Source organism: Pelobates fuscus, chromosome 7, assembly GCF_036172605.1.
Source record: "Pelobates fuscus isolate aPelFus1 chromosome 7, aPelFus1.pri, whole genome shotgun sequence".
Classification (NCBI taxonomy): Eukaryota; Metazoa; Chordata; class Amphibia; order Anura; family Pelobatidae; genus Pelobates; species Pelobates fuscus.
The window spans coordinates 122,377,726-122,397,944 of NC_086323.1; the positions used below are offsets into that span (position 1 = coordinate 122,377,726).

At 42.2% G+C, this 20,219-nt stretch overlaps 1 protein-coding gene across 1 annotated transcript in view; it reads left to right on the top strand.

The window, feature by feature from the left end:
• The first annotated feature begins 672 nt into the window (after positions 1–672).
• The window catches only part of LOC134569202 (complement factor H-like), a 74,781-nt gene continuing 55,234 nt past the window's right edge, over positions 673–20,219 (top strand). Inside the window, exons 1-3 of the mRNA XM_063428116.1 lie at positions 673–709; positions 1,321–1,503; positions 13,497–13,685. Of these exons, the coding sequence (XP_063284186.1) occupies positions 673–709; positions 1,321–1,503; positions 13,497–13,685 (409 nt within the window). The remainder of the gene's footprint in view (positions 710–1,320; positions 1,504–13,496; positions 13,686–20,219) is intronic.

Below are 20,219 nucleotides of genomic sequence, written 5' to 3' on the forward strand. Positions count from 1 at the left end.
ATAGGAGCACAATAAAAAAGCTGCCTCAAGTGTTAATACAGCATGTCTCAGTTAGTGTGATACTGTCTTCTCCACAGGATTCCCATTAACATTCATGAAGGGCTTCATTTCGACAGGATTTATGTATTTCTGAAAAGTTATGTCCAGAAATTATAGACATGTGAACTTAAAGGACCACTATAGGCACCCAGACCACTTCAGCTCAATGAAGTGGTCTGGGTGCCAGTTCCATCTAGGGATAACCCTGCAGCTGTAAACCCCCCCTCCCCCTGAGGCAATTTCTCCCCTCCCCCTGTGATTTTCACAGTGAGTAGACGCTGCTGTCCATAGACTGATTGAATGCCGCGCATGTGCATTTGGCAGATGACGTCGGAAGAGGGAGGAGAGTCCCCAGCGCCGAGGGAGCCCGGCTCTGGAGAAAGGTAAGAATATTTTTTTTTTTTTTTTTGACAGCACATTTTTATATTAATATCAGAGTAGTAACAGTTATGTCAAAACAGGAGATATAATTTTAAACTATAGAGTAAGATAATTCAAGCTTAGTCTCACGTAAGATTAATTATTAACTATTAACGTTTACACCATTATGCATTAACGTCGCCTTGGATCCTTAACATAGGATAATTAATAATAAGATTAGCAGAGTATAGTAAGTAATATACATGCCACAACATGAAGTTTACTAGCTATGAGGTACCCGTGGGTTATAGTAAGTAGTGAACATGCCATAACATAAAATTAATTAACTTTGTGACCTCAGTAGATCGCAGTATGTAGTAACCACGCTATAACATGAAGTTGACCTACTAAGAGATTAATAAACTTGATATGCTAGACGTGTTGAGTAGTTTGCTTGATGGTCTGATTGAGCGTCCTGGGAGTAATACTCAGGCTAGAGCTTTATTTTATTACACAAGATCAGCTCAGTGGCAGTGAGATTGGTGGGACTAATTAATGCATGAGCGGGCCAGAGACCAGTGGTAAATTATAATCAACGGGATACCGCAGTGTACTGACTTTCATCAGTGTAAGACACTGCCTTGGCTATCAATTTGGCAGGTAGATTGAGACATATAAAAAGGGTGCTGCTCATATAACATGGTTTACAACTTCATTTATGGAGTAACATCTTATCTAACAGCTCATGTGTGTAGATGCTAGGTGAGAGAGCGTATGGGGATACCCTCAGACCCTTACTGATTAATATAAAGCAATATAATGCAAACTATATGTATATATGTGGCCACCCTAAACAGGATACTTAAAACTAGAGAGTAAACAGTCTAAAATAGGATAAATATTTTCTTATTTATATTCAAGCTTTACAAAAGTGTCCCAAGCCACCGATTATAAAAGATGGGGAGATTACTGAAGAAACAAGAAAGAGTGAATATTTCACGGATGACATTGTGAAGTACAGTTGTAACCCTGGTTTCCACATCACTGGGTCAGATGAAAGTCGATGCACAGAAAGAACATGGTTGGCCGCTCCGCAATGCTCTGGTAAAAGTATTTTTCAACATGTATAAAAGTCATTTACAGATTATCAGAAATGATGTTCTAATTCAACCTTTTGACGTTAAAGGAAGATTATTGTATAGATAACACTTTTGTTGGGAAATATTTACCTTTACATAAATGTGTAGAATTTGGATGAACTATACTGAACTAAAATTTTAAATACCAACAGAAGAACACTTGGGAGAAGTAGATAAGCAGAATTCTTAGAATCCAGACCTAAGGGACCCAACAACTCTCCCCAGGACCCACAACCCAGATGGGGAAAAAAAAACAAGACAGGAGGTGCCCCACATGGGTATGGACGTAAGGGATTTATGGCAGCAGGCCCGGAGCGCACAGGGGTCTAAGATGGCAGCCATCACGTGGGGACTGCTCAGACCTCTCTGAGGATTTCTATTGTGGATCCGAAGAGGGCTATACACAAGCTCAGGCGCTCACTCCACCACAGAGCCTGGCAACAAACCCGGACTCGACCCCGGTGACAGCCTCGCTCATAAAAGCTACTGGCGAATTTACTAAAAAAAAATACAAGCAGACGTGGCCACAATCCGCCATTACTTGAAAGGGCTGACCGGCAGAAACAGAGCACTGGAAACCACCTCATTTTCAAGCAAGCAACCGATCAACACCCTCCAGCAAGAGGTCAAGGCCCTGCAACAATTAAACAGCTCCTACGAAGGACGCTTTGCCGGTCTTGAGGACTCCCGTCGCCGGAATAACATAAAAGTAAGGGGGGTCCCCGACAATGTACCTGATGCAGAGCTCCCACACGTGGTGAGGAGACTAATTTCGACCCTACTCATGCCCAAACTAGCCAAAACAGTAGAAATGGAGGGCATATTTCGAGTGCCCAAACCAGCCAGGGCACATGCCTCAGCCACAAGAGACGTGATTGTACAATTTTTTAGAGGACTAGATAAGGCAGCTATCCTAAAAGCACTGCGTGGAAACTCACCTTACATCTTCGCAGACATGACCCTGACTTTCTTTGCAGACATGAGCGGTGGAACCATGGCATGGCGGAGGGGGATGTGGCCGTTCACCACTCTGCTACAAAAACATAACATCGGCTACAGATGGCGCCACTCTAGAGCCCTGTCAATAACCCAGGGGACTGAAACCCACATCATCCGGGACCCCAGTGACTCTGCAGCGACTTGGCATCCCACAACACTCACTCATCATGGGAGCCCCTGAAGCAGCACAAAGTCCAATCCACAAATGGAACCCGTGAACCTCAGCTGAATTTGTGCCCAGGGAGGCCACCCAGCACTCTCAGGGCAAAGCCAAGACCTGACTCTACAATTGACTGCCCCACACAGACCCAATTCAGGATTCGAGTACCTTCCTGCCGCCCACCCCACGCAAGGGATCTTATCCTGCGGATACACTACGCTCACCACCGCTCACTCCCCGCCCCTGACCCGGGGGTCATATGGGCAAGGAAAACTTATGCCACCCACCCGTACTTACCCACCTGAAGCACAATCACACCTTCAGATACCACTCCTCTAAATGAATGAAAGTAACGAAAAGACCAAGTCATGGTGGGCACCGGACTAAAGCTACAACGGGTCATTTTTTTTCTGTTTCATAATGTTTCGTTTTGTTATTATTGTATATATAGTTGCCCACTGACGATACGCTAATCTCTTACCACACACACTACACCCCCGAGGGCAGAAACAGGGGGATAGACACGCTTACTTACTCTAAAGCATGAAAGACATATCTTCCTCTAAACGGCTTACCCCTCACACTTGACGAAGTTACAGAGCACAGCAAGCACTACAGCAGCACTCACATAGCGAACAGACCCGCAGAGTACACAAACACCTTTACCTACTCATAAGCTGAATTATACACTGCTCAATATAGTCTTCACTGTACACTAAACTACAAAAACGTGCTGAGTGTAATTATGCCATGAAAATGTTTCTAAATGTTACACATGATTGCATCTGTAAAGGCTGTTGTGGCTACACAGACAATGTTGTAAAATCCTCCACGACAAAAATAAAGAATTTAAAAAAATATAGCAATTTGTGAGAAAATGTGTGTCTCAATCAGAAAGTGTGTGTGGAGAGATCGAGAAGGGGCATACCTGCGGATCAGTGAAGAGATATAAGAGGGACTAGAATTGGTCAGTGCTTTATAGGTGTGGATTTGTACCTTGAATTGACTCCTATAGGATACAGGAAGCCAATCTAAGGACTGACAGAGGGGAGAGGTGTGAGAGGAGTGACAGGAGAGGAAAATCAGTCTAGCTCCAGCATTCATTATAGACTGTAGCGGGACAATGCGACTTGTGGGAAGTCCTATTAAGAGAGAGTTACAATAATCCATGCGAGAGATTGCTAGAGCATGGACAAGCTCCTTAGTAGCATCTTGCATAAGAAACGGGCGGTTGCAGGTTATGTTTTTAAGGTGGAATCTACAGGATTTGGTAAGAGACTGGATGTGAGGCTCAAATGTGAGACCAGGATCAAGTATAACTCCAAGACAGCGCACTTGCAAGAATGCACTGATGTGGGTACCACTCACTTGAAGGGGGATCCGTATTAGGAGGAAACTTGAAAGAATTAGGAGGAGGAAAGGCAAGGAGTTCAGTTTTAGTGAAATTGAGTTTCAAAAATCGTGAGGACATCCAGTCAGAGATGGAAGAAAGGCAAGCAGTGACACATTGCAGGACGGCAGGGGAGAGGTCCAGGGAGGAAAAGTATATCTGAGTGGCATCAGCGTACACGTGGTATTGGAATCCAAATGAGGTAATAAGTTTGCCAAGAGAGGCAGTATTAAGAGAAAATAGAAGGTGACCAAGTACAGAGCCTTGGGCGACTCCCAACAGAGACAGGACAAAGGGAGGAGGTATCATTAGAAAAGGAGACACTGAATGAGCGTTGGGAGAGATAGGAGGAAAATCAAGAGAGGACAGTGTCACAGAGACCGAGTGATTGAAGAGTTTGGAGAAGAACATGGTCAACAGGTACTATGTGTAACTAGGGGCTGTAGTGTGAACACGTGCTCATGTATAGGAGCCTTTGAGATTGTGTGTGTTGAGAGGGGCTGTAGTGTGATCATCTAGGTGCTGCATTGTGAGTGTATGTGTATTGGCATTGTGTGCTTATCAGGGAGCTGTTGTTGATATATTTGAAGGCTTGGCCTGTAGTTGTGGGAGGGGCTTGAATTCCATTTAAAAGGGCTGCCAAACCACTCCCACCTTATCGTTACTGGTCTGGCGAGTCAGAAACGTTTACTTCTGGTTCAGACCGCCATTTTGGATTTTCTTACCGGTTTCCTCGTGGTCTCCTGGTCCAGTGCCCCCCACTGGCTCTCCATCCCGTCGCCGGCATCCGCACAGCCCGTTCGTTACTTGCCGCTGAATAAACCGTAAGTTAGGCCTGCCGTAAAACAACCGCTGCAAACTTCCCAGCTTTACACGGCAGAGCCCCGTTCGTTTCAACCAGCGTTCAGTACTTTTTGTTTCATACAGTACACCGTTCGGCTAAATTCCCTTAGCCACTCGCATATGTTTCATATTACTTAAACTAACGAATGCTATCATTCGGTTATATACATAACATTTCCTTTTCGGTTCAATTACAATTAAAATGTATCCATTCGTATGTATCAATACTCCATCTAGTTCATTCATTTTCATTACAACTACTCACGAATTTCAACCAGTACTCCAGGGGAATTTTGCCCCTACTGGTCACAAACGGTATTACAGTCACTTATAATTCTACTATACGTTTAAACCTAGAGTGGTGTCCTGATTTTCCTGACCTTTTCCCATCAGGTTTTTCTTACCAGGGATTCGTACTAGGATTTGTGAATTACGACACCCGTATCAATTATATTTTCTTTCTATGTTGGTTGGAATTTAATTATGATTCATGTAAAGGCATACAATACATATGAAATTAGTTAAGCGTGTAATTTACTCTTCTAGGTTATTATTCATTGGACGGTAGCTTTTACAAGCAAGGAAGCCGTCACCTTTCTCTCAGTTAAATCCCCTCTGCAGAGTGTCGGGTAGGTTCTGGTTTTAGGGCCTACGATCTGGCCAAACTACTACCTTATATTCAGAATTTATATATCATGCCCACAGGTCAACTACTCGATACTATTACAGTCACTGTTTACCTCTTCATTGACAACTCGGCCTGACTCACATATCAGGTACTACGCCAGAACCCATTACTTTCTATGTTTTAAGGGGTACTGGTCCTAGGTTGTGGCCCAATTAGGTAAACTTTTCTGGTCTTAATCCATAGGCTAGTGGTCCCTTGAGGCCATCCTCATACTCGGAGGTAACACGCCTCTCGGTACACAAAAGTGAGTACACCCCTCACATTTTTGTAAATATTTTATTATATCTTTTCATGTGTCAACACTGAAGAAATGACTCTCTGCTACAATGTAAAGTAGTAAGTGTACAGCCTGTATAACAGTGTTAATTTGCTGCCCCCTCAAAATAATTCAACACACAGCCATTAATGTCTAAACTATTGGCAACAAAAGTGAGTACACCCTTAAGTGGAAATGTCCAAATTGGGCCCGAAGTGTCAATAATTTGTGTGGCCACCATTATTTTCCAGCACTGCCTAAACCTTCATGGGCATCGAGTTCACCAGAGCTTCACAGGTTGCCACTGGAGGCCTCTTCCACTCTTCCATGACAACATCACGGAGATGGTGGATGTTAGAGACCTTGCACTCCCCCACCTTCCATTTGAAGATGCCCCACAGATGCTCAATAGGGTTTAGGTCTGGAGACATGCTTGGCCAGTCCATCACCTTTACCTTTAGCAAGGTAGTGGTTGTCTTGGAGGTGTGTGGGGTCGTTATCATGTTGAAATACTGCCCTGCGGCCCAGTCTCCGAAGGGAGGGGATCAAGCTCTACTTCAGTATGTCCCATTACATGTTGGCAATCATGGTTCCTTCAATGAACTGTAGCTCCCCAGTGCTGGCAGCACTCACGCAGACCCAGACCATGACCCTCCCACCACCATGCCTGACTGTAGGCAAGACACGGTTGTCTTTGTACTCCTCACCTGGTTGCCACAACACATATGCTTGAAACCATCTGAACCAAATCAGTTTATCTTGGTCTCATTGGACCACAGGACATGGTTCCAGTAATCCATGTCCTTAGTCTGCTTGTCTTCAGCAAACTGTTTGCTGGCTTTCTCGTGCATCATCTTTAAAAGAGGCTTCCTTCTGGGAAGACAACCATGCAGACCAATTTGATGCAGTGTGCGGCGTATGATCTGAGCACTGACAGGCTGACTCCCTACCCCTTCAACCTCAGCATCAATGCTGGCAGCACTCATACGTCTATTTCCAAAAGACAACCTCTGGATATGACGCTAAGCACGTGCACTGAACTTCTTTGGTCGACCATGGTGAGGCCTGTTCTGAGTGGAACCTGTCCTGTAAAACCACTGTATGGTCTTGCCCACCGTGCTGCAGCTCAGTTTCAGAGTCTTGACAATCTTTTTATAGCCTAGATCATCTTTATGTAGAGCAACAATTCTTTTTTTCAGTTTCTCAGAGAGTTCTTTGCTATGAGGTGCTGTGTTGAACCAGTATGAGAGAGTGTGAGAGTGAAAACACCAAATTTAACACATCTGCTCCCCATTTACACCTGAGACCTTGTAACAGTAACAAGTCACATGACAGCGAGGAGGGAAAATGGCTAATTTCCGTTAAGAGGTGTATTCACTTTTGTTGCCAACGGTTTAGACATTAATCACTGTGTTGTGTTATTTTGAAGGGACAGTAAATTTACACTGTTATACAGGCTGTACACTTACTACTTTACATTGTATCAGAGTGTAATTTCTTCAGTGTTGACACATGAAAAGATTTAATAAAATATTTACAAAAATGTGAGGGGTGTACTCACTTTTGTGAGATACTTTATATATACAGTATATATATATATATACATAAATCATGTACGCTGTTTAAGACTTTGCAGCTAACACAATTAATTTCCTCCACAACCCGCATTAATATTTAAAGCCAAAACCATACCTTGCTAGATTGGATTCTGTCCTGTTGTCCTGACAGAATCCAGGAGGCAGGCATTCTCCCTAACAGTTTCAGTGACCACTGTCTAGTGTACTGCATACACAAAATTAAGGCCACTAAATCCCCTCCCAAGATTATAATCACCAGATCTTTCAAACAATTTAATCTTGAATCTTTTTTAAATGATCTCAAGAACATACCATGGCACAGATTGGGTCTAATACCAAACCTAGACTCTGAAATTGCATTGTTTTAGTCCGAGTTCTTGCTTGTTTGTAATTTGCATGCCCCTCTGCGTAAAGTGCAACTAAAAGAGACACACCTGCCCTGGGTTACAGCTGACCTCATTCAAATGTACCAGTTTAGAAATTCACTGTGGTCAAAGTTCAAGCGTACTGGCTCCATGAACGATCACTGTGCTTACAGACAATGGTAAAATGCATGCACAAAAATAACAAAAAAGGCCCAATATTTCAGTGAAGATTTAAACAACCTATCAAACCCAAGAAACCTTTGGAAAATCATAAATAGCATACAAACCCCCACAATCCACTCCCAACCCTCCATTGTCAAAATGGACAACCAAACACTGCAACACCCGTTAGATGTAGCAAATGCCTTTAACAATTATTTTGCTGGATGTGCTACCATCCTGGTTGCCAAGATAACAAATTACACTCATTTTCAGACCGCAAATAAAGATCAGGCCCTGCCAAATCTTCAAACTCTTCATATAGAGAAATTCAATTTTAGATCTGTGCCTGTTAGTGTCGTTAATAAACATCTTAATAATTTAAAAATGAAAAACTAGTGTGGACCAGATCAAATCCCAGCAATGTTGCTAAAGTTAAGTGGTGCCAGCAATAGCTAAACCTGTCACTACCCTTATCAATGAATTCCTGGTGTCAGGATACATACCCAAAATTTGGAAGACTGCAAAAGTTGTTCCTACCCATAAAAGTGGCGATAATACTTTGGTATCTACCGTATATACTAGAGTATAAGCCGACCCGAATATAAGCCGAGGCCCCTAATTTTACCCCCAAAAAACTGGGAAAACGTATTGACTCGAGTATAAGACTAGGGTGGGAAATGCAGCAGCTACTGGTAAATTTCTAAATAAAATTAGATCTTATAAAAATTATATTAATTGAATATTTATTTACAGTGTGTATATGAATGCAGTGTGTGTGTATGAATACAGTGTGTGTGTGTATGAGTGCAGTGTGTGTGTGTATGAGTGCAGTGTGTGTGTGTATGAGGAGTCCAGTGTGTGTGTGTGTGTGTGTGTTGCAGAGCCTTGGTGGGGGGGGTGGGCAATTTTTATTATTATTTTTAATTAGTTTAATATTTTTTTTTATTATTATTTTTTCTTATATTTAATTATTATTTTTTATTTTATTTTATTATTATTTTATTTTCGTCCCCCCCTCCCTGCTTCCTAGCTGGCCAGGGAGGGGGGCTCTCCTTCCCTGGTGGTCCAGTGGCATTGGTAGTTCAGTGGGGGGGAAGAGGGGGACTGGCGGAGCTCTTACTTACCTCTCCTGTAGCTCCTGTCAGCTCCCTTCTCCTCCGCGCCGGTCCGTGCAGCTCTTCTGTCAGCTCACAGTGTAAGTCTCGCGAGAGCCGCACTATGACCCCGCGGCTCTCGAGAGACTTACACTGGGAGCTGACCGAGGTGCTGAACGGACCGGCGCGAGGAGGAGGGAGCTGACAGGAGCTGCAGGAGAGGTAAGTAACAGCTCTGCAGCCCCCACAGCCCCCTGTCTGTATTATGGCAATGCAAATTGGCATAATACAGACACTGACTCGAGTATAAGCCGAGTTGGGTTTTTTCAGCACAAAAAATGTGCTGAAAAACTTGGCTTATACTCGAGTATATACGGTAACTATCGCCCGATATCATTACTCCCCGTATTGTCAAAAATCTTGGAAAAAGGCATCCATACGCAACTATGTGAATATTATCAGTGATCAAATTATCTGACCCCTTATCAATCAGGCTTTCGTCCAAATCACTCAACTTCGACTGCCCTCTTAAAAGTTTGCAATGACATCCAATTTGGCATGGAACAAGGAGACTTAAGTGGAGCTATTTTCCTTGATTTTGCCAGGGCTTTTGACGGTCATTGATTATGGAGATGCAGTTTATGCACCCGCACTGCAAACCCACCTTAATAAACTCACTATGTTATATCATTTGTTCTGCCGCTTTGTACTAGAATGTAATTACTTTACCCACCACTGTGACATGTTAAAAGAGCTAAACTGTCTATCAATGGAATCCCGACACGCTCTTCATCTTTCTAGCCTTGTGCATAAGAGCATTTCTGGGAAAGCTCCCACCCTACCTGAGTAGAATGCTCTCTCCAGCTGTTCCTACCTACTATAACCTCTGATCCAGTACTCGCAAAATATTTAGCAAACCACAATACAAAAATAAAGTGGTTTGATCCTCATTTTTCTACAGACCACCGCAATTATGGAAAAACCTCAGGGACACAGTCAAATCTTCATTCAATCTAAAAGAGATCTATGGCAATATACCTCAATACAGAATGCATCTGTCATGGTTGAATATATTTATTATCTGTTATGTATTAAATTTATGTGTGTGTTGTGGCAGTGTGAGGGAACACTGCTATATTAGCCTCAGAATGGCACTTTCAGTGTTCCCTGACTAGAGGGGGTTAAAATCTGGTTGCTCTAGTACATCAATTAGGGAGCTACATAAACCCTATGCAGAGGGAATTCATTCTCTCCTGTGAAGAGCTGGGGTGGAGACTGAGACTGCGAGTCAAAAAGACTGCTGAAACTGTGTGGGAACAAAAAGGTATTTTGCAAGACTTTATTTTTGCTTGTTGGTCAGCTTAGCTGCCCAGTAGCATAGAACGGGTACTCTGTTAGTTCGTCTCCAGTGCGGAGTAGGAGTTTATTTGGTTCTCATGTTTTGCTGTGGCTCAATTGGCCTGCTTGCTAAATAAAGCTTTCCTCATATTGGAAAAAAGAACTGTTATTTATGACCCAAGACCCGGCCAGCGTGTGTGTGTGTGTGTGTGTGTGTGTGTATATATATATATATATATGTGGGTGAAGAAATGGTGTGTGTGTGTGTGTGGTGCACTGTGTGTATGCAAAGGTGTACTCTGTGTTGATGGGAGTGTACTGTATGTGGGGGGTTTACTGTCTATGAGGGTGTACTGTGGTCAGGGGGGTATAGAGAGTGGGATAGGAAAGAGCTTTACAATTTTTACTTTATTAATTGTTTAAACAAAAAAAAGAAGAGACAGAACATTCCCCTTTCCCTGATACAACGTGGTGGTTGAGAAGGCTGCCTATCCATCGGGTACAGGGGAACTCACAAAATGAGAGGTCTCTCTTATGGAGCTCTAGCACTTACACACACTGACCCATACACACACACACACACACAGACTGACTCATACACACACTGACCCCCCCACACACCGACACACACAGAGACTGATACACACACTGATTCCCACTTCCCAGCCGCTGCCTGGATGCCTCTGTGCAGAGCTGAGCATCCCTGTCTCTCCCTTTCACTTCACTCTGTGACCCAGGACAGTGCCCTCTCTGGCTGCACTTGGAAAAAGGGTGGAACACAGTTCTACCGTGACAGTGCTACTGCGGTGTGTGAAGGGAGACTCAGTGCTCCCGACTTCAATTTTATTTGGGGGGGGGGGGGGAGACTGCATAATATAGGGGGCGGCCATGGCTCCCTCTGCCCCCCTCCTAGCGACACCACTGATGCCAATACCGTTGACCATTGCTTGAGATTAATTAACCAATCGGTGTTATAATCCAAATTATCACAGCGTGGGAAAATTCCAGAGAACTTTCCCACGCTGTGTAAAATGACACAGAGCATTTTGATTGGTGGATTTCAAGCCAACCAATCAGAGTGCTGTGACAGGTAAATGTAGAGACTTACCTGTCAGTCTCTTTATTTACCTGTCAGAGCACTCTGATTGGATGGCTTAAACCCACCAATCAGAGTGCTCTGAGCCTTATTGCAGGGCGGGGCAAGGCTTTATAAGCCTTCCCCCGACCTGCAGAGCTCAGTCTGCGCGGAGCCCTCCATGGGTTAAGATGGATTATTTTTTTTGCGCACGTTTTTTTTTTATTTTTTTTTTTTATGCGTTGGTTATTATGGATTTTTATTTGGCATTTTTTGGGGCTGAAAAAAGAAGATTTTAGAAGAAAGAAAACATCAAATGGTAAGTTTTATTTTATTTTTACAGGTATTTAGTTAAAGGTCCCTCATTATTTTTAGGGTGAGGGGGTAGGTCCTCCACCCCAATTTTTACATTAGGTCCCCCCTTATTCTAGTTTAGGGCCCCTACCCGCCGCTCTGGGGTGGGAGCACAATAGGTCCCCCCCCTTATTGGTATTTAGGGCCCCTACCCGCCGCTCAAGGGTGGGGGCTTGGGGGAGGACAAAAGGTTCACCTCCCATTATTTTACTTTAGGGCCCCCACCCAGCGCTCGGGGGTGGGGGCCGGGGGGGGGGAGGACAATAGGTGTGCCCCCCTTATTCAAATTTAGGGCCCCCACCCACCGCTCATGGGTGGGGGCCGCGAGGAGGACAATTGGTCCCCCCTTTATTTTACTTTAGGGCCCCCACCCGCCGTTCAGGGGTGGGGGCTCAGGAGGGGGGGACTTTTTTTTTTTTTAACCATAGGCTGCTCACTGTTTAATAGACATGCCCCTACTCACGGTATAGCGAGTAAGGGCATAATTTACTAATACTAAGTAATCTTTACTTAGTATTAGTAAATTTGGCTGAAAGACCAATTCAGGTCTTTCAGCCTTTCAGTAGATAGCTCTCTAATACCGTAGGGAGTAGGGAGTTATCTACTTATTCATTCCTGTCATTACATTGACTGGCCAAGTAACTTACATTTTATATGAATGTGTGTTACTTGATTGTTGTAAGTGTTGAAAATGCTTACAGCTGAATCCTGGCTATGTTTGTATACTTTTTTATTTAAAACTGTATATAGTTTAACATTCTTCTTCTTCCACTGGGTAAGTAAGTATATTAGTAGTTAGGCAATACATTTGACTTCCTTTTGCAGCCGTCTAGCCCTTTCTAGGACTTTTTTAGAGCCATTTTAGTGCCCAAGAGTTCGGGTTCCCATCAATGGGGTTCGGGTTCAGGGTCAAGTTCGAGTCCCGAACTCAAACTTTTTGCCGAAGTTTGGCCGAACTTGGCAAACCCCAACATCCATGTGTCCGCTCAACTCTAGTCAGTAATAAAATATATAATTATACTGACTACATATGAAGGGGGTGAACATGGAAAAGTCAAGTTACCACATGCCTGGAGAAGTTAGACATGTTTCCATTCATAAACCGATACTTAATCAACAGCTAGAGACAATGACACAAATGGACCAGTAGGAGATAGTACTGGTAATATATAGTTATTGAAAAATAATGTAACATTAGCTATTGCTTTGGGATTACTGTTGATATTAGTATAGTTAGTACCACACATAGAACTCTTTTATAGAGTACAATGATAAAATATTTAATTGTATCATGGGAAGTCAATCTGTTCTAAAGAGGGGCCTCTGCAAGGTGTTAGCAGTCTGGGGTACATGGTATCTGTGCAAGTCGGGTCCGAAGATTATTCCCTGCAAATTGGGCACCTAACCAAAAGCATACTGTAAATGACATTCTATTTGTCTACAAGCAAATAGAAGGGGTTGTCTTTGTAAATATTTACTAGGGTACATGGGAAATTTAGGTAACCTGAGAAAAATAATCTTGATGTTAACCAATTCTTACAAACTGGTGTAATAAGTTACATTTTATATTTCAGCAGAATGGTTCTAAAAAAAAAAATCTAATACAAATGTATTAACCAAACCTTATATACAATTATCACTATTCTTGATTTCCTAGATATCTCGTGTTCACCACCACCTGAAATTGAAAATGGAGTGCTTACCGGTAAAAAAAAGGATCAATATGCATCTGGTGATAAAGTGCGATATAGATGCAACAATGGATATGCTTTTGAGAAAAAAACAAATGATAAATCTGAAGCAATTTGTGAAGAGACACAATGGAAATCTATACCTGTTTGTCGAAGTAGGTGTCTGCAATAGATAAATATCTCAGTTAATGTTTTGTAAAATAGAAGAAAAAAACTTTATTTGTTTTATGAAAAAATATGTAAACAGTTACCCCCTTTATCATCAGCATACTACTTTATATACTTGATATCATACATAAGGGTAACAAAATAGGCAGCAATGTATTAAATACAGCTGAACTATTAAAATTAAAGAGCTTTTTCTTATCATTCAGTTGTTTATTAAATTGCTCTCTGATTTGGTATCCTTAATCATGGAAATCCAATATAAGGATACCAAATTAGGTTTATTATAGTTATATACTAAGCAGCTAAAAAAGCAAAATTAACTAAAAGCTATTTTCTTAATTTTGCTTTTAGTTGCTTAATAGACAAGTCCCTAATTTGGTACACTTAATTATGGCAATTTGGTCTAAAGATACCAAGTTAGGAAGCTATCTATTGTACAGCCAACTGATCAAAATTAAGAAAAAAGCCCCTTTTCTTATTTTGCTTTTACAGTTGCTTAGTAGATAGCTCCCTAATCTGCTATTCTTAAGAAAATAAATGGATCAAAAATATGTTTTACTTTGTTCCAAATTAATTTGTTTTAAGTTTGTTTTATTTTTTTTTAAACTTCTAGACTGTCAAATTAGTTCAAATCATAACTTTATTCAAAACGATGTGCCCTATACAGAAACAAATCCTGCCTAAGCCCATGGTAAGGAAACAGATTGTACAATAAATGCTAATGCCGGTCATTGTCATTGAACATAGGGATGTAGTTTATGCACTGGCGCCGCAAACCCACCTTCATAAACGTACTGTGTTGTATAACTCATTCTGATGCGTTGTGCTACAATGTAATTACATGACCCACCATTGTGACATGTTAAAAGAGCTAAAATAGCTTTCGCTGGAATCCAAATGCACCCTTCATCTTTCCAACCTTGTGTTTAAGAGCTTTTCTGGGAAGCTCCCACCCTACCTGAGCAAAATGCTCTCCCCAGCCATTTCCGCCTCCTATAAACTCTGACCCAGGACCTGCACTTTAGTATACCACCAGGGCCGGACTGGGAAAAAAATTAGGCCCGGGCATTTTTCAATCAGAGCGGGGCCAGAGAGGGTGTGTTTTGTCATCACTAATGACAAGCACGCCCCCTCTCAAAGTGAGCATGTTAGTTCAATGCGCAGAGCCTGCTGAAGAGCTCTGGCATTAGAAAAAGGCCCTGAATTTGTTCTGCGCAGCGCAAGCAAATTTAATTTAAAACATGCTTGCGCTGTGTTTGCTTTTACATTGTCTCTGGTTTCTCCACAAGTGGGATACCAGAGGACAAAAGGGCCAATAAAGTGCATGGTGCATATGTTTGGAGCCTGCTTGTGGGATTGCGTGTGTGTAGAGTGTGGTGTGGTATTGTGTAAATAGGTCAATTTCATTTGTGTTTGTGGTGTAATATGTGTGGCTAGGGGGCATAGTGTTATAGGGGATGTAGCGAGTGTGTGCATACGGGCTGTAGTGTGTGTGTATAGGTGACGTAGTGTGTGTAGGGGTTGTAGAGAGGGTGTGTTTAGAGAATGTTGTATGTGTTTGCTGACAAGGAATGTAGTGTGTTTATAGGAGATTGTGTGTGTGTGTGTGTGTGTGTAGAGGATTAAGAGTGCATATAGGGTAAGGGATCTAGCGTTTATCTGGAGCGTAATGTATGTAGTGGTGCAGTGTGAGGGGTGCTGTAGTGTGTGTGTGTGTGTGTGTGTGTGTGTGTATATTTATATTTGGACGTATTGTATGTGTGAGGGGCGCAGTGTGTGTGTGTGTGTGTATGTATGTGAGAGGGGAGCTGTGTGTGAGGGTGTTTTTTTCTGCCGTCACATTCTAGGTTTCTAATTTTCTTTGTTAACTCACTGAGGGTTATTTTATATATTATGCTGTGTGTGTCTGAAGGTGCTGTTTGCTGTGTGTCTGAGGGTGCTGTGTGTGTCTGTGTGCGCTGTGTATGTGGGTGCGCTGTGTCTGGGGGTGTGTTGTGTGTTTCTGGGTGCTGTGTGTTTCTGGGTGCTGTGTGTTTCTGGGTGTGCTGTGTGTGTCTGAGTGCTGTGTGTGTCTGAGTGCTGTGTGTGTCTGAGTGCTGTGTGTGTCTGGGGGTGCTGTGTGTGTGTCTGGGGGTGCTGTGTGTGTGTGTCTGGGGGGCTGTTAGTGTGAGTGTATTTTGTATTTAAATTTTTTTTTTTATTAATAATAAAAAAAAGTTATATTCCCCTACCCCCCTTCCCTCCCCTTCCCTCCCCTCCCCCTTCTTACCTTTAGGGGGTGGGAAGGTTTCCATGGGGGGGTGCCTGATCCCTGGTGGTCCTAGTGGAGGTGGGGCAGATTGCTTAATATCCCCCCTCCCTTCTTACATCAGGCCTGGGAGGGGGGATCCTTACTGCAGCTTCTTTCCCTGGTGGTCCTAGTGGTGAGAGTGACCTCTAGCCTGGAGGCTAGAGTTCACTCTCGCGAGATCTGAGCGTTGCCGCGGTAACCGCGGCAACGCTCAGACCTCGCGAGAGGACCCGGCGGAGCTGCTGGCTAGAGCTCCGCCGGTGTTCTCTCCTGCCTCCCTCCTTCCCTCTCCTGCTGGCGGCCGCATCTCAGTGTCTCTGGGCCGGTGAGGGAGATCTTTGATCTCCCCACCGGCCCATGGAGACACACAGCAGGGCCGGCGCTCGGGTAGCGCTGGCCCTGCAGGGGCTGGCAGGGGAGATCCTGTGATCTCCCCTGCCGGCCTCGGCCCCACGGCCACCGCGGCCCACCGGGCATTTGCCCGGTATGCCCGATGGCCAGTCCAGGCCTGTATACCACATTACAATAAGAATGTAGCGCAATCCTCATTTTCCTACAGAGCAACACAATTATAGAATAACCTCAAAGACACACTCAAATCTTTCTCCAGTCTAAAATCCTGTAAGAGATCCCTGTCAACATGGGACTGAGTCAACAATATGACATCTTGCCGATTGTAAGTTTAAAGTAAGATGGTCAAGGAGACCCATGGTATTGCAAGAGTTGGCTCTGACCATTTCCCCAGTGTATTTACAGTATCTGCATACTCCTCCTTGTATTATGCAAACAAGTGTCATGACTGTAAATGTAGAAAAAGCTGTGTGCTCAGACAATAAATCAGTTAATTGGAGTTCACTTTTACATGAAGAAGAAACTAGCTAGTCTCTTTCTTTGTTGTAACTATCTACAGTCTGCTATAGTGCGATCATTCATAGGAGAATCACTAGTGGTTTTTAGTTAGATAGAATGTCCTGTAATACCCAGAGCAACTCTGCAGTGTATCCTGAGGACTAGCAACTCAAGTATCAGAGTCCTAGTGTGCAGGGTAGAAGTTTGCAAGGCGAGCTAGTGGATGTTCGTGCAGGCGATACAAGGCCCGAACTGTTACAACTTCGGTAACAGAGATGTCAGGATCATATCGCTTCCAACTGAATCGGAGTGACGCTTTGTTTGCTAGCGGGAAAAGTACAGGCTAATGCAAAGAGACCAACAGGCGATACTAGGCTTAAACTGATCAATCTTCAGGGATAGAGACGCCAGGTATGTATCATCACGTGTATTTTTAATATTAGACTGCACTCCCTTGTAACAATGCACTGTCTGTGGGCCCAGGACATAATTGAAATATTATGGTAAAATAATCTAGAAATAATTACATTTCGGAACGAAATCATTAGTACATGTATGCTAGATTATATTTCCATTTTTATGAAAATGTGACGCATGCAAATATTAAACTTGAGACTGAAGGATTTAGCAAAGACTCCAATGTGAAAACTGCACTTGGCACATTTGAGAGGTGTAATTATAATTTCAACAAGGGTCAAAGCTGCACGAGGATTCCACATGTAGTAGGATTTAGAGTATTTGGGTTACTTCAACTTCAAATAATGGGGATTACATTTAAGCAATGTTTAGATTTAGAATGACTTGGGGTTGGTTTGACTTAGGTTTGTGTGGGTTTTTAGCATTCTTAAATACTTTCATTCAAGATCAGAGGCAGCTTGTGAAGTTTCAAGTTTGTGAGGCATTAGACTAACTCCTGGCTTCAAGTCTTTTGGCATTTAATATATTTACTTTTCATATTCTTTAACATGTGGCAGCATAGTGTCTTGAATCAAGGCTATAAGACCATACACTGATCAGCCACAGGTGAAGTGACCAACATTGATTATGTTGTTACAATGGCACCTTTCCAAGGGTGGTATATTTTAGACAGCAAGTGAATAATGAGTGAATTTCATAGGTTGGAATAAAAAAAAAAAAAAAAAAATGGGCCAGCGAAACGATCTGAGTGACTTTGACAAAGGCCAAATAGTGATGGCTAGACGACTGAGTCAGAGCATCTCCAAAATGACAAGTCTTGTGGGATGTTCACGGTCTGCACTGGTTACTACCTACCAAACGTTGTGTAAGGAAGAGTGCGCAAGAAACTGGACAGATGTTCTGACCACAGAATCAAATGTAAAACTTAATATTTATTGGATATTGATTTAAAAAAGGTGAAAAGAGTTTGTATAAATCAAAAGGACAAACACTGAAGAGTTAGAAAATAACTAATGTACTAAAAAAACAATGTTGCAGTCTAAGAGGTCAAGTTTGCAAGTGCACATGCACTGCATAGTGCTGCTGAATACACTGGTCACTGAGTCAGACTAAAAATAGAGTTGCAAAAAATGCTAACAGATCACAGGGCGCCACAATCACTTGTCTTTACCAGATTGTCTCTAATAGATCTAAAAGGAGACCAATTATAGCCGGATAGTAAAGTATAGTAAAGTTTTACAATTTATTTAGACATCAAAAAAATAATAATATAATATATACACAATAAAATACAATCCAATAAAAATAGCCTCAATAGGCTCAGGACCCTTTGGTCAGCACCTGAAAAAATACAATATAAAGTGCACACTGCAAAAGAACCATAAGTAAAGGGAAGTAAAGATAAATGGCTATAAATAGCCACTAGCATACACTATCCCTTCACAGTATCCACTTGGGATAATAGCCGTAGATGGGCTATTGGGAATAGAAATGGGAATAGAAATGGTACAGTAGGAGTCACTAACTAAATAGTACCCCAATGCAGAGTTAAAGTGCAAAAAAATCAAAGTGCCAAATGTATATAACATCAAACTGCTGATACCAATCATATAGGGTCGTCTGTCACTGTGCTCAACGCGTTTCGTCGGGCGTCCGACTTCCTCAGGAGCTTGTGTCTTCTGTCCCCATCTTCCTACTTTTAAACTGGCCGGTCTTCGCGTCCCAATTGATGATCGCGCATGCGCAGACCACTACGAACGTAAAGTTATACGTCATGACGTTCGGACATTGGTACCACATATGCGCATATAACCACCGTGGAACGCAACATAACTTTATTGGCAATCTACATATTTACACAACTATTAGCAAGGCTCAGAATCACTGCAATCTGTTCTTACATCAATATGTAAAAAAAACAGCTAACAGTCAAATCTAAAGTCAATTTTGATAAACAAATGTATGAATGGGACTTATATTAAAAACCTTTTCTCCAAAGATCGAAAAGGATGTGATATTAAACTGTTTCCATATATACTGTCAGGATTACAGAATGATCCAGCACATAGAATTGTGTAACACAAAGGACTGATAGGTAACGTATACCGGACCTTAGAATGGCCGGACTAACGTACCAAAGAATAGTCAGAAATAGCCGAGGTCAAGGGAAACAGAAAGAGACACAACGATAAGGAAAAGCCAGGAGTCAGGGATGCCAGAAAACAGGGAAGTCAAAAACAATGCCAAAGTCAAATAACCAGAATAAATAACGCGCTCTCAGACAACCACAAGGGAAACCATGACATGGCACTAAACAGGATGAGAACTGGGCCTAAATACCCCTCCTCTAGGTGTGATAGGCTGTAACCGGCCTTTGACCCCAAAGGTAGTTACCAGGTTCCCATTTGCATAATTGCTGCTCAGCATTAACCCTTCTGTGGATTTGGTTGCTGCTCGGCACAACTTTTCCTGTGTGGACAGTAAATGTCATTAACCACATTTTTATAAGCTGATGAATACGTGACATATGCAAAAAGAATATATTAAAGAGAATATATTAAAAAAAATATTTTATGTATTTCATAGTGTGTAAAAAATTAGACCTAGAAGTAGAATGTATGTATGAAAATAGTCCCTTCATACATAACCCATATTTAATATTGGTATAATAATTACAATTATAATGGAGGAGTCTAACATAGTATATCTAAGTTTAATACAATATTGGAAAGCATACTCATTAATTAGAAGGCAAATGAAAAACACATCAATTGTGAGGAAGGATTCAAAGGTGCTTATATGGCTACAGGGAAGATCTTAACTATCCTAAGAATCTTAAAATCTTTAAAAAATATTTAAAAGACCCACAAAACAAATAATTAAAAAACAGAAATTGAATATAAAAAAACAATTAAGTGTAACAAAACAGTTAGACATATAAAAAATATATAAAATATATATAAAA